General features: G+C 47.4%; 1 protein-coding gene across 1 annotated transcript; it reads right to left on the bottom strand.

Moving 5' to 3' along the window:
• Window positions 1-7,708: 7,708 nt before the first annotated feature.
• LOC134456014 (kelch-like protein 34) lies at window positions 7,709-14,418 on the bottom strand. Its single transcript, XM_063207422.1, has 4 exons — window positions 13,373-14,418; window positions 12,578-12,691; window positions 11,437-12,230; window positions 7,709-11,046 (listed from the first exon to the last, which is right to left on the bottom strand). Exons 1-4 carry the CDS (start codon window positions 13,703-13,705, stop codon window positions 10,500-10,502), a joined length of 1,788 nt encoding a protein of 595 aa, XP_063063492.1. The 5' UTR covers window positions 13,706-14,418; the 3' UTR covers window positions 7,709-10,499.
• Between the last annotated feature and the right edge of the window lie 582 nt (window positions 14,419-15,000).

The raw sequence follows: 15,000 nt of genomic DNA, 5'->3' as shown, positions 1-15,000 counted from the left end.
TTACTCCACCCACCAACCTTGCAGGTGGGGAGTACATCCGGCAACCTTAGAGCTACCATGGTCTGATTTCCTAACCACTTACCCATGACTGCCCTATCTTTTGAAGCTTAAGCAAAACTGTAACATACTCAGGCACAAACAGAACGTACTGTTGTACTGATTACCCTAAATGTACCATTTCAGATGTTTTATACGCACATTTTCTTTGAAGCTCAAAAATCTAACTGTTTAGCATACAATATATCGGTGTGAAGATGTATTCAAATATACAAATAAATAGGCAAAAACATGCAACAAAAAGTCAACACACATAGAGCCCTGCAAAAACGTGCACACACACGCACGCACATGCACACACACACACACACACACACACACACACACACACACACACACACACACACACACACACACACACACACACATCCCTACAGGTGTAGACGAACTTGATACACGCACAGTCTCTACAATATCCTGTCCTTGAGACTGGTTTCTATGGTTACCTGCTTTGCCAGAGGCTCACCACCAACTAAGGGATGAAGAGAGGGAGGAGATGAGGAGGGTGAATCATCTCCCTCTCTCTCTCTCTCACACACACACACACACAAAAGGTAAATGGCCTCAAAAAACACACACACACACACACACACACACACACACACACACACACACACACACACACACAAACACACACACACACACACACACACACACAAGAAAACACACACACACACACACACACACTTACTTTCACTCACTCTCGTACATGCTTTACATCTGTGCCACATCGTCACATTTCGAGTTGGACTGCCAGAGACTGCAAAGGTTTGGGGGGACCAAGCACTTATTTTCTATGGACGAAGCCAGCCACATGGACCTTGACACACACACAAACACACACACACACACACACACACACACACACACACACACACACACACACACACACACACACACACACACACACACACACACACACACACACACACACACACACTGAACTGACTCAGAGTCTGTGGATGTGAAGGAAACATATTCTTCAAAAGCACAGAATTGTTCATATCCATGACTTTCTATTTCTAGCAAGTTAAAGGGATAATGTCATCCGTGTGTTTGTGTGTGTTTGCCTGTGTGCGTGTGTTCTTGCCTGTGTGCGTGCGTGCATGTGTGTGTGTGTGTGTGCCCCTAAAGAGTGTGAGAGGCACTCAGGTGTGTCATGCATGGATTGCCAACTGATGCATGAAAGCTTTTCTGTGTGTATGTGTGCGTGCATGTGTGAATGTGTGTGTGTGTGTGTGTGTGTGTGTGTGTGTGTGTGTGTGTGTGTGTGTGTGTGTGTGTTTACTGAACTAAAGGCACTGGCACACCTGTCTCTGTCTTGTAAGATAGTAATGCCTGTCTACTGGCCTTTCAGAGCTCCAGAGGAGCCTGAAAATACCCCATCCTCTCTCTGGGGGCAGAGCGCCTTTTAAAAGGGTTAGCCCACCCTCGAGAATACACTCCTGAGTGAACCCTGGATGAACTTACTGTGTGTGTGTGTGTGTGTGTGTGTGTGTGTGTGTGTGTGTGTGTGTGTGTGTGTGTGTGTGTGTGTGTGTGTGTGTGTGTGTGTGTGTGTGTGTGTGTGCGCGTGCGTGCGTGTGTTTGTGTGGGCGTGTGTGATTGTATATTATGCGTATGTATGTGCATGTGTGCGTGTATATTTCTGGATAGGTAACTTTGAGCACAAGTGAAGTGCTTTTTCAATACAAGCTCTTTTACTCGTGGACAGTAGGATTTTTGTATCGTGGATTGTGGATCCCACTGTTTGTAGTGTACACTTCACACTGTAAGGACTACTCAATATCTTTTTTTCTCCTGTCCTTCTCAGTTGTTGTGCATCCATTTTGGTTTACCCAGAGCTCATTGTTTCCCCTCAGGAGTTGCTCTTTAGCCATTTAGGTTCCACTTAGCACTCTCAGAGGACACAAAAGAGAAGCAGGGAAGGGGACAAACAGTGGACGGAGTCCAAAAAGTATTTTTTTCCCTCTGCCTGAATATTGAGGCAGCCCAGTCTGTCAATCTTGCAGTCTAGCAGTGCCACTGCAGACCTTGGTGGAGCCATGCAGGACTGTTGTCATGGCTACCGCAACCATTCACAACCCCTGTCTCCAGTGGTGACCGTTTCTCTGATATTTATAGCCATGATGTTTTTCTATATTACGTAAATTGTCTTTGTTTCCTTGTTTGTTTTTTTAATGTCAACGTTTAGAGATGTTTCGTTCGAGTTTTAAAGCACTTTTTTTAAAGGTATTGCGTGTGCCTGCGTGCGTGTGTGCGTGCCTAAGTGTGCACGATCCATTCTTGCACTGCATGTCCTCCCCAAAAAAATATGGAATTCATTTCAGTATTACTTTATGTGTTTATTTAACACTTCAGTATCACAAATGGTCAGTGGTAAATCTTGTAACTTAATTCACTTTTTGTCAACAGACTGAGAATGACAATAAAAGAAAAAAATATTAAAACTATTAAAAGCAATCATGTTCTCAGAGGAAAGAGGAAAATACTTATTTTGTTTAATTTAGAGGTTCTTGAAATGGTTGTGAATAGTTTTTAGTAAGCCTAGATATTTATAGACAATATAAGAATGTATTATTGCTTGTTATGGATCTAAAAGCCACTGATGTATACAGTATATGTACGAGTATACTTAAGTGTGTTTGTGTGTGTGTGTGTTTGTGTGTGTGTGAGAGATGTGTGTGTGTGTGTGTGTGTGTGTGTGTGTGTGTGTGTGTGTGTGTGTGTGTGTGCGTGCGTGCGTGTGTGTGTGTGTGTGTGTGTGTGTGTGTGTGTGTGTGTGTGTGTGTGTGTGTGTGTGTGTGTGTGTGTGTGTGTGTGTGTGTGTGTGTGTGTGTGTGTGTGTGTGTAGAGCAGCAATGGGCCCTCACGAATGACGTGTTAATTTTAGTTTAGCATCATCTCATGTAATTGGTTGGCTCTGTCTGACTCTGTGAATGTAAAATCCATATACTGTAACCATGTGAAGTGTTCTGTCCAAGCAAAGATCATTATTATTATTTTTTTACAAATTCAAACTGATATGAGGGATTGTTCAGGGAAGGCATTCTTCATCCTACTCTTTCTGACACTCATCACACCATAACACCAAGTTGGCCAGAGTTCACAAGTCATAATCCACATAGTGTAGTGTAGCCCCTTAGCACACACCGTTCCCCCAGTGGAACGCTGTAATAGTCACAAAAAAAACGTAACTCATGATAGTGCTACACCACTATGACGGGCACTATGACACAATATGTGCACAGGGCCCTTAGTAATACATTACAACGTGGTCATTGCCATTCTGGTAACAGCAAATTTATAACAGATGCCATGTACTAGGATAAACTACATCCAAGTTTGGTGGACATGGTGGTTCATCACTAGCCTGGGCTGTGTTTTCCAAAATCATTTAACTAGAACTAAAGCCTAAGTAGTACTTACGTAAATATGAGATGCCTCCAGTGATGAGACCACATCACTAAAAGTTTATACATACAATAAATTGTGGGCCAATCTATAAGAAAATACAAAAACCCCAACAGCATTGGCTCCTGAGGAACCACTTCCGTCTTCATCAGACCCCCTGATGAAGATGGACGTTGCGGGATAAAACTTTTACGCGACATGTCTGAAGAAAGAAAAATTAAAACTTGAGAGCAGTTTGAGATTCAGTTATTAGGCTACATTTGAATTCTCACAAACAGTCCCTCAGTTCCCTTTTGAACAGGCTACTTCACAAGGCAGGCTATGTAATCTGAGCATATGGTTTTGACAATAAAGTGAACTTTGACTTTGGTGATGGCGTCAGAAGGAAGCAGCTGATGTCCTGTACTATCATGCATTGTGTTTCTACTGCAACAACACACTCTCTCCCTCCAATCTGTTATCAGCTGTGCGACTTCATTATTTATTTACTTATTTATTCATTTTGTTTACTTATTTATTTTTCACAGAGGAGTTCAAGTCCTGCCTTTCTACATGTACTAAATAACTGGTATCAATAAAACTGACTTTATTGCAAACTAGTGGCATCATCAGGATATGTGTTCTTCATCCTCTTGTCAGTTATTATTTCTTGTCCTCTTGAATTTAAAGTGTGTAATTTTCATCTATATTTTCTAAAATGTAGGCTGCTCATTCACAAATTACATATTTTCGTGAGTATTTACCAAGTAATAAATTGATATATACAGGTCTGACCAAAGTGGAGTGAGTTTTGCAGCGAGAGATGGCTATAACTGGTCATTCAAAATGGCAGACATGGAGAAGATGTGCCATGTTATATATAAACATACGTGTACATTTCCAAGTAATCATGACTATTTAGAAGTCGAAGGCAGTGGTAAATATTCGTGGAAAAAATGACATTTGTGATCTACTAATACTCACTTAATTTCCTTCGGGATTAATACATGTTACTCTACTCTACCTGCTCTATCTTTAAAGGATGTAAAACGAACCATTTAACACATGATGAAGATAGTGTAGGCTTCTCAGTTTCTGTGCACAACTCCCCCTCTTTTGCCTTGCAAATGTCCCATAGTCCAGCCTAAATAGACTCGAGTAGCCAGACGTGGCAGTCAGAGAGACAGAGACAGCGATCAGGAGAGCAAGCATATGCTTCATGGAGATGACAGTGCTATGATGGAGGCGTCTACACCAGTAGATACCGTAGGCTATCAGCCTCTAGCGCGCCCATCTAGTTGAAGAGTGCGAGGGAGAGATTACAGTGGGAACAGCAGTGGTGGCAACGGGCAGCAGTGGCAGTGGCGGCACAGCCGTGACATTTCCACAAAGCCGATTGGGAGTCGTCGTGACAACAGCAGGGTAGCGATAGTGACGGCGACGGTAGTCTTGCTGACAGTCAGGGAGGGAAGTGGTCCCCGGAGGTGGCGCGATGCTTTCAATCAGCAGGACAGTCTCAGAGCCCATCACACTGGGGGCCTTAATAGCTCCGGCTGAACCATTAGCGAAATGGCCAAATGCCACGGCAGTGAGGAGGAGTGGAGAGGAGAGGAAATTACAGGATGGTAGAGATGAGTGGAAAGGAAAGGAGAGTCATAGAGGGAGGATAAGAGAGGAGAGAAAGAAGTAGATGAGGCAAGGTGAGGAGGAGAGAGGAGAGGAAATAACAGGATGACAGAGAGGAGTGGAGAGAAAAGCAGAGTCATAGAGGGAGGGAAAAAGGGGAGAGGACACAAGGTGAGGAGGAGAAGAGAGGAGAGGAAATAACAGGATGGCAGAGGAGAGGAGAGTGATAGTGGGAGGGAGCAAAAGGAGGAGAGGAGGTGAGGCGAGGAATGAGAAAGGGAGAGGACGAGGTGGCGTTGTGCTTTCTATCAGTGACTCCGAAATAAACCATTACTGGGCGAAATGCCACTGCAATGAAGAGGAGAAGGGCAGAGAGAAAATGACAGGAGGCGAGGAGAGTTGGAGAGGGGTAGAGAGTAGAGGAGAGGAGTGTCGAAGAGGGGAAGAGAGAGAGGAGGAGAGGTGATGAGTGAAGGGAGAGGACGAAGAAGCACAGTGCTTACAATCAGCGGTCAGTCTCAGCGCCAATCGCTCTGTAGGGGCCCTAAACCATTAGTGGACGAAATGCCACCGTGGTGAGGAGGAGAGGAGATTAAAGGATGGAACAGTTGGAGAGGGAGATGAGGGAAGGGAGAAGAGAGTGAGGAGAGGAGAGTAGAGGAGATGAGTGGAGGAGTGGGGAGTTGAGAAATGGACAACATTTAGATGGCGGAACAGGAAGGAAAGGGGAAGAGGGCCCAAGGAGAAGGAGATAGGTGAGAAGTGGAGAGGATATGGAGAGGGTAGAGGAGAGGTGGAGGGATGAGGACATGAGGAGATGAGAGGAGAGGAGAGAATGCGTAAGAGAAGAGAGGAATGGTGAGGAGATGAGAAGAGAGTGAGCAGAGGAGAGGACAGGGAGAGAATGGGTAGGAGAAGGGGTGAGGAGATAGTGAGAGGTGAGCAGATTAGACTCTAATCATTAGAGGGAGGGGAGAGGAGGATACAGAAATTAGAGGAGAGGTGGGGGAAGGAGATGAGGAGAGGCAGGGGTGTGGAGAGGGACTGAATGAGTAGGAGAAGAGAGGAGGGATGAGGAGAGGTGGGGTCGGAGGGCATGAACGAGTCGGACCCACAGAGGGAGCAGCAGGAAGACAGAGCAGTGAACAGCAGTGGGCAGAGTCAGGTCCGGATTAACGCACAGATATGGCTGCAGCCTAAGGGGCCACACCTACCAGGGGGTCACTGATGATTGGCCAAAAGTGAAGAATTGCAGAATTGTGACAAGATCAAACACTGAAAAATTAATCTGTTGTGTTGAGTAATGTTGGTAGACATGTTCGTAATTATGACGCTGTCTATGTACATTTGTCTTGAAATTGGTCTTCCGGGCCACCGCAAACGACCCACGGCGACATGTAGCCCAGGGGCACCCTCTTCTGGTGCATTCTTTTGAAACTTGGTTCTCGGAAACCCAGACCTCCGCCTCGGGAAAGTGTAAAAGAACGGGTACTCAACTCGGGGTTCCGAAACACAAACTCGTAGCACTTCGGTGTACCAGCTGTTGCAATAGAACACATTTACAATGGTTGTCGGGGAGAACAACCTTGGGTCTATCGACAGCCGAGTTTCAAAAGAATGAATCATTTATCCAGTCCTGGGCAGAGTATGAGTAAGGAGGAATACATCTATCCATCACAGCAGCAGCAGTAGCCTCTGGACCGCTCTCTCCCTCTCTTTCTCTCTTCCTCTCTCTCTCTCTACTGCTTTTTCCTTTTGTCTCCTCTCCCTCTCCTATCTCTCTCTCTCTCTCCCCCCTTTTCTTTCTGTCCCCCTTTTTTCTTTTGTTTCTTCTTTTTCGGTCTGGACACAGTTGGTGGCTCAGACATCCCTCATTGTCTCTCAGTGGGCATGGTGTGTGGCAGAGATAATGTTCCTCTCCACTCGGCCCCCCCCCCCTCTCTCTCTCTCTCCTACCAGTCTCTCTTTCGCTCTTTCGCTCTCTCGCTCGCTCTACTGCTCTTCTCTTCTGTCTCCCCTCCCTCTCCTCCCTCGCTCCGAGCCTGGTTGGCACAGCACAGCTCTTATCTTGTGTAGGGCATGGTCTATGGCCCAGTGCTGTGTCTCCTATCCAGGGGTGGACTGGTAATCTGACATTTTCCCGGTGGGCAGACAGTCCTCAGAGGCCAATGCTGATGTTGTTGTTTTGGTCTGTGTCCATGTTAGGGGCCGGTCTAGGCAAAGATGCCCAGGGTATTTTTCGGTCCCAGTCCGGCCTTATCTGTTCATTCTCTTTCTTGCACGTTGTGTTCTTCTGCCTCTTTCTTGTTCTCCCCCATTTCTCTACCTATTCTTTTCCAACTGGCTACAATGTTGCCTCTCCTCCTTTCCTTTTCACACTTCTCTTTCTCTTCCAGCCGATTCCTCTCTATCATGTGTGTGGCATAGATATTATTCTTCTCCACTCCTCCCTCCCTTTCTCTCTTTCTCTCTCATATTCTTCATATTCTTCCCCAGTCGAGAGACCAGCCTGCTGTGTTTACATCAGTCATTCAGCAGGCATTCTCCCGCCCAGGGACATTCATCCCTTCTCCTCTATCCCTCCATCCCTCCCTCCTTCCCTCCCTACCTCACCCAAGGGAGGTGCAGCAGATGACAGGAGGAGGAGGGAGGGTATCATTTTCGAGCTACTGCATTGTTACCCGCTACTTCTGGGATTTGAACTCGTGACCTCTACCAGTGGGGCTGATTTAAATTGTTCAAAGTCCACTATTTTCTTTGCCCTCTTTTCCGCTACTAATGTACTAGATACCACACTGATGCATGTTGCATTCATTTATTGGTGGTGGTAGCAAGGAGGAAGCGGGAGTGTAGCATCCCTGAAAAACTTTGAGGAAAAAAAATCTTTGCACCCTAACAAAAAAGTTTTGAAAAAGCCACAAGTGCAATGCTTGTTTTCACTTTTCTCATGCATTTATTCATTCATACATCCATCAAGCTCCAACAACAATCAGATCTACTGCAGAGTCTAAATGTAATGTCTGTTTTATCTGTAAAGTCAAACCTTAGCCAGATGGCCTATTGCAGTCTGGCTGGCTGAGCACATCAGGGACATTCTGTTCTATTTTGTTTTGAAATCTTACCCGTTATTTATTTTTCTTTGGCCTTACTTTATTTTCACCTCGTACCATACATACTAATACGCTTTGTGTTGATTTTTGGTAGATGGAGCAGGTAGGCAGTGGTACTGTGAACATCCCTGAAATCTAAAATTATTGTACCAAGTTGAACTTTAGAAAGTTGAGAAACAAAGTTGTTTGCAGCCTAAAACAAAAAGCCAAAAAAGAAAACCACAAACATAGCACACATTTCCACACATTTCTCTCATGCATTAGTTCATCCATACACGGTGCATTAATTACGATTAGTGCACTATTCTGGCAGCCCGAGTTTACACGTATAATTGAATTATATTTTTGAAAACAATGGTTTTGGCCTCTCGTTTACACATAACCAGAGTTTTAGAATGAGAATTTCAAAACATCTATTTTCATCCACATCATTTTTACACATAAATGGATAAAAAAATATCCGCATTTCAAAATATATACACCTAAGTGTTAATTTTACTCTCTAAGTGTTAACAACTGTGATTGACTATTCTTGTTGACATGTGTGTCTCTCCTGTTGTCTGTTGACTCTGCAGAAGGTGTAGTAACACCAAAACGTTAGTCGGGTGTTTGCACAAAATAAATGTTAAAAAACTAAGCTGCACTGTGCTCCAGCCTCTCTGTTCAAGTCGGTGTAGAGCCAAACCTTAGCAAGATGACCTATTGCAGCTTAGCTTGGTCCATGTGGATCATGGCTCTGGGAGAATGTGTGAGTCATGCGTCTATTTTCATGCATTTCCCACTCACATACAAGTATCCGAACCCCGGCTGTCTTTCTTTCTATCTACGGTGACACATGCAATGGATGAAAACTTCAATAACAACACAACACATGTTGGCTGCGAGAGAGTGAACATGAAGTTGCTCATAGAGAGTACATAAACTACTTCATTCGGCACTTAACCTCTAGGTCCTGGACTTGATTTTTATCGCAAAGTTAATGCCATGTTCATTCCGTACTTTTTCCCTCCACATTATCCCAAGATAACGAGATCTCAAGAAAACAACACAATATAATTATCATTTTGAGAAAATAAAACATACATCTTTGCATTCCTCTCACAATACATTTTGTCTGAGATGTCATCTTGCTCCAGCCGTGGCACAACAGTGTCAACTCTTGCCATACAGTCAGTGAGCTCTCAGTTCCAATTGCAGTTACTCCAACACCACACACAAAGCAGCGCACTGTCTTGTATGTATGTCGGATTCCCTATTTGCAAACCGCGACACAGTTTCCCTCTCTCTCTCTCTCTCTCTCTCTCTCTCTCTCTCTCTCTCTCTCTCTCTCTCTCTCTCTCTCTCTCTCTCTCTCTCTTGGCCCTCGTTGGCTGTGTCTGTGTTGCCCTTTCCTGGCCCACATGTTTTACATCGTAACAACCAAGAGACACGCTGCTCCATAGTTTCATTGCCACCTGAGTGCACACACACACTGGCTACTGCCATGTTCTTAACACCTTACACTCTCCCCTCTCTCACCTCCTTTCTTCACCTCTCTTAACATGGTTCTTTTATTCTCATTCACTCCATCTCTCCCTCTCTTTTTTGTGCCTTCATATCTCTCTAGCCCTGTCGTTTAATTCTTTCTCCCTTTCGGTCTCTATAGTCCTGTATCTCTTCACCTTTCCCTAGCTTAGTGCTTAGTTGTTGTATTCATCCTCACACTCTTTCTCCCCACTCTTGACCTACATCTCTCTTGGTTGCTCTCTCCTCTCTTCACCTCTCACTCAATCATTTATTTTTTCTTGTCGGTCTGCCTGTCTGTATGTCTGCCTGCCTATTGCTCTCTCTCTCTCTCACTCTCTCTCTCTCTCTCTCTCTCTCTCTCTCTCTCTCTCTCTCTCTCTCCTTTCATGCATCAATCGTTCGCTCCCTTTCCAACTCTTAATAGGTTAACTGTGACTCTTCCCTTTATCTCGCTGATTGATCTCTGGAGCACCTGTTGCAAGTCTCCGATTTCTGCTTTCACTCTCTCCCTCCCTCTCTTTCTATCTCTCCATGTCTGTCTTTCTCCCTTTGCCAAAAGTCTGTTGCATGTAGAGTAACCTCTCTTCAACCTTTAGACATGTCCACTGTGACAAAAAGGATGTGAGTCCTGACACTTTTTCAAAGGCTCTTGCACTGCTTGCCGCATTTTGCCAAAAGGCCTTTTTCAATGGGGGTGTTGTCTAATGCCTATTTTCATTTATTGAAAAGGGGGTGTTGATGTGTTTGCTTTTTTAAGAAGTTACAGAGGGGGTCAGTCATGGTATTACCCCCCAAAATTTTACCCGTTTACGTCTCGGCCGTGTGGAGGATGGGTAACTGAACGCACTTCGTCCCACATAGCGGTCCCGGCATCCTGCACAGCTCTCTCCAGGTGTCAGTCTCCGTGTCGTACTCCATCACGTTCGACATGACAACTTCCTGTCCGTTGTGCCACTTCCTGCCCCCGAACAGCATGATTCGCCCGTCGGCCGTGGCCGAGAGTCCGTAGCAGAAGCGGTCATTAAGCAGTGGCCGGATGCGTGTCCACTGGTCCCGCGTCGTGTCGTAGCGCTCGATGTCGCAGTACTGCTCGAACATGCCCAGGAAGGAGTAAATCCGATCGCCCACCGTCACCATCTGGTGCCCGAAGCGTGCAATTGACATGGAGGCGCGTTTGTGCCAGGTGTCGCCCGCGAATAACTCCAGACGGAGGAAGTCTCGGCTGCTCTCCGCTGCCTCGCCGTGGATACCACCTGAGATGTAGATGTCATTGCCGATGGTAGTGCAGGCATGGCCATGGATGGCATTTGGCAGCGTCACCCCTTTTCTCCAGCATCCAGCTCGCAGGTTATATCTAAGGAAGAAAGTAAAATGTATTTACAGTACATAGCATAGAGCAGTAGCAGGATCAGGTGGTAAAACCCTTTTACGCAGTACCTCTCCACTGTAGGGTAGACAGTGGGACAAAGGGGGACAGTTGTCCCAGGCCCAGGGAGAAGGGCCCGAAATTGAGCCCTCATTACATTATATGTATTGGGTCGGGGCAGGGGCACCACCAGAGCTTTTTTTGGGCCCCATGAAAGATTCGAATTTTGGGGTCCTTTATGGGCCACTGTCAGTGCTGTCAGAGCGTGGGCCCTTAGAATCTGTAACACCTTTCCTCCCCTAGTGGCACCCATAGGTCGGAGGCCCTTATAGTTGATGTCCCGGGCCTGACCAAAGCTGTCAGTGGCCCTATACCTACCTCTCCACAGTAGACAGCGGCTCTTCGCCTGGTTCGACTCGCCCTCCAATGGCAAAGATGACCCCGTCCACCACGCAGCAGGCAAACTGGGCCCTGCGCTGGATCAGGGGCTCGGCCTCGTCCCAACGCTGGAACCGCGGGTCATAGCGCCACACGCGCTCGCTCACGGTCACCACTTGATTGGTCTTCTCGCTCTCACCGTCACCATCGACATCCGCCGATGTCACTTCCTCTCCACCCATCACAAACAGGAAGCCGCCGATCGCGCACACACAGTGGTGCTGTAACCTGGCAGGGAGCTGAGATGCCAGCGTCCGGAACTTTCTACTAGCTGTGTCGAAGCTCTGGATGATCCGCTGGGGTCGATCCACCTCCGCTCCACCACCCACCATGACCACTTCGCTCCCCGTGGCCCGGATTCGGGTGCTGTCGCTCTGCAGTAGCGGCTGGAGGGCTCCCTGTGTGTGGTAGTCCAGGGCCTTCTGCACCAGGCTGTTTATAAACGGCGTACGGAGGGCCGTCCGGTCCGCGCTGAGTTGCCGCAGGTCGTCCGGGGCGACCAGGCCGAAACGCATGTTGGTTAGCAACAGGTTGCTCTGCAGCGGCGACAGCTTGTAATGATGGAGCCAGTCCAGCGCCAGTTTGAGCATGTCGTGCTCGCGCACCCTGGGAACATCCTCGGACGCCAGAGCGTTCCGTAGAGACTCCATGTTGAGCTCCATGAGCGCGGCCCGCTCTTCCCCCTCCAGCCCCAGCAGCTCCCACAGGTGTCTGGCGATGTACCAATCCGCCACCTTGAGAGGAGGAAGAGAGAGAATTAGACAGACAGAGAGAGAGAGAGAGAGAGAGAGAGAGAGAGAGAGAGAGAGAGAGAGAGAGAAAGAGAGAGAGGGAGAGAGAGGGTATGGCAGACAGACAGACAGACAGAGAGACAGGCAGACAGGGCAGACAGGCAGGCAGAAAGACAGACAGATAGATAGACAGGAAGACGGAGAGACGGCGGAACAGGGAGAGTGGGAAAGATGGCAAGAGAGAGAGAGACAGGAAGACTGTATAATGTGAGAGAGGTATAGTGAGAGAGGTATAGAGAGAGTAAATACATCCAAAACGTGTGCAAAGAGAGGTGACATGAGAGAAGCACCTTGAGAGCCTCAGAGAGGCCGTATCGACACGCCACGTTGGCGAAGTAGCAGCAGGTCTCCAGCGTCAGGTTATCCATGATGTAGCGACCGCAGAGCTCCACCGCATGGGTCACCTGCAATGATCATTAATCAATAAAAATGCATTTTATTTACTCACTTAGTTGAGTTGAATGAGTCCTGCACAGGGATGCAAAATGAATTTCAGTGAAAAATTACAATAAAGGTGATACTGTGTATCGTTAAAACCGCACTGCGAAAGTGATGTACAGGTTCTTTTTGACTGAACAGACCCATTTGGCTTTAATTTCATAGGCTCAACACCAACTTTGGAATACACAATACACAGTTTTCATTACACTTAGCACAAGCTTTTATCCAAAGCAACTTATAGTTACAAAGTACAGGGCATTGGTTTAAGTCCTTGGAGCGATGTGTTGCCTTGCTCAAGGGCACTTCGACCATGATAAGGGTGGGATTTGAACTTAAAAATCTTTTCTCCCATGGCTGACTCCCTAACCATTATAGTCTAGAGGGAATTCGTGAAAATCGTTCACTTCATGACAAGTTTCTGATTTTTGGCAGGGTGTTAGGTCATGGCTAGGTCATGGTTAAGTCATTAGGTCATGGCTGCTCCGCGTAACGCACAAGCAACCAGGACCGCTGAGTCATCTGAAAGGGCCCCCCACCCAATACATAAAATGTAATGAGCATCCAATTCTGTGCTCTATCTCTCCCTGAGAGCGGGAAGACAGACCCGATTGCCCCCCACGTCAGCTTCCCTACAAGGAACAGACCTGCAGGTAGCAGGCGGCCTCCAGAGTCTCCTCCAGGGTGGAGGGCGACAGGCACAGCCACGACGTGTAGATGAAGTCCAGCACCCTCTCCAGTCCACTAGGGGACAGCGCAGGCAGGCTGAGCGGCCCCGGGGCCCCGGACTCCAGCGTGTGCTCCTTCAGCAGGGCCCAGAAGTAGTCGCTGGCGCAGGCCAGGAGCGAGCGGTGCGCCGGGAACTCCACGCCGCGCGACTCCAGCACGATGTCGCACATGCGCCGATCTTCGCGGAGACGCTGGTACTGGGACAGGACGCTTTCGCCGTGCCTTTTACTCAGGACCAGGAAGTAGCTCATCGCGGCGTCTGCAAATATCCAGACCAGGATGGATGCAGGGTAAACAGACCCAGGCAATTGAAAAAGAAGGAGAGGACCAGTATGAAGAGAGATGACTTCTAGAGAAAAATGTAAGCAGCAGAATGACAGGTTGACAGCTGGATAAAAAAGCAGACTGTCCTTCGTTATCCTATAACTTAAAAAATGACGAAGGGGAGTACTCGATGAGATTTCCAAAGAAGAAAACAGAGGATGAACAATAAGTCCATGACACGGTGTCGTTTCTGCAGTAGACAAAAGTCAATGAAGATATTCCATCAAGTGTATGTGTGTGGGGGGGTCTCCTCTCCTCAACAGTACTCTCTCCTCTTCCTCTCTGTCTGTGCAGTTGCCCTTCTCTTCTCCTCTTCTCCTTTACAATACTTTCCACTTTTTCTTCCTGTGCCTGTCTTCTCCTCGTCTCTTCTTCCCCTCTCTCTCTCAGTCTGTCTATGCTGTTGCTCCTCTCCTCTTCCTCTGTGTCTGTCTGTCTCTGCTGCGCTGCTGTTGCTGTTGTGCTGCTACACTAGCGACGTTGATCCCAGAACTGCCAGAGACATCTGACATGCCCTCATACTCCCCTCACTCACACACACACACACACACACACACACACACATGCCCCCTCTACGATGAGAGAGAAGGCTAAGCCAGACAACACTCACACCCCTCCACACACACGCACACAGGCACCATCCCCCAAGTGACACACAAACACACTCTCCTGACACCATCCCACAAACGACGCACACACAGACAGACAGACACACACACAGATACACACACAGACACACACACAGACACACACACACACACACACACACACACACACACACACACACACACACACACACACACACACTCACACACACGTCGCAGACACAGACACACACACACACACACCGTAGCGTCACAACAACGCCAGTGCGGCTGGTTGGCAGCTCGTACACATGCCCCTCTGTTTACTCCGCGCCAGGCATAGCACTTCCCCTCATTATCAACATGGAGAGAGAGAGAGGGAGGGAGAGAGAGATGGAGGGGGCAGAGAGGGGAGACAGACAGACAGGCAGACAAATGAAGTGAAGGAGAGAGGGGAGAGAGCGGCATAGCACTTCTCTTCATTATCAACAGGGAGAGAAAGGAGAGAGGAGAGACAGACACACAAACAGAGAGACAGACAGACAGACAGAAAGATCAAGCGAAGGAGAAAAGGGGGGGAGAGAGGGGAAGATACAGAATGAGAGAGAGGTGGGGAGAATGAAAGAGAGACGGGGCAT

This window comes from Engraulis encrasicolus, chromosome 9 (assembly GCF_034702125.1).
Source record: "Engraulis encrasicolus isolate BLACKSEA-1 chromosome 9, IST_EnEncr_1.0, whole genome shotgun sequence".
NCBI classification, from domain to species: Eukaryota; Metazoa; Chordata; class Actinopteri; order Clupeiformes; family Engraulidae; genus Engraulis; species Engraulis encrasicolus.
The sequence above is the reverse complement of the archived record's forward strand: the minus strand, read 5'-3'. Positions and strand labels throughout refer to the sequence as shown.

Excerpts from the sequence above, each read along its gene's own strand:
- LOC134456014 (XM_063207422.1), bottom strand. The coding sequence starts at position 13,705 with ATGAGCTACTTCCTGGTCCTGAGTAAAAGGCACGGCGAAAGCGTCCTG. Across the intron at positions 12,231-12,577 it reads GCCTCTCTGAGGCTCTCAAG|GTGGCGGATTGGTACATCGC; the intron begins GTGCTTCTCTCA and ends CCTCCTCTCAAG. Across the intron at positions 11,047-11,436 it reads CCGCTGTCTACTGTGGAGAG|ATATAACCTGCGAGCTGGAT; the intron begins GTAGGTATAGGG and ends TTTCTTCCTTAG.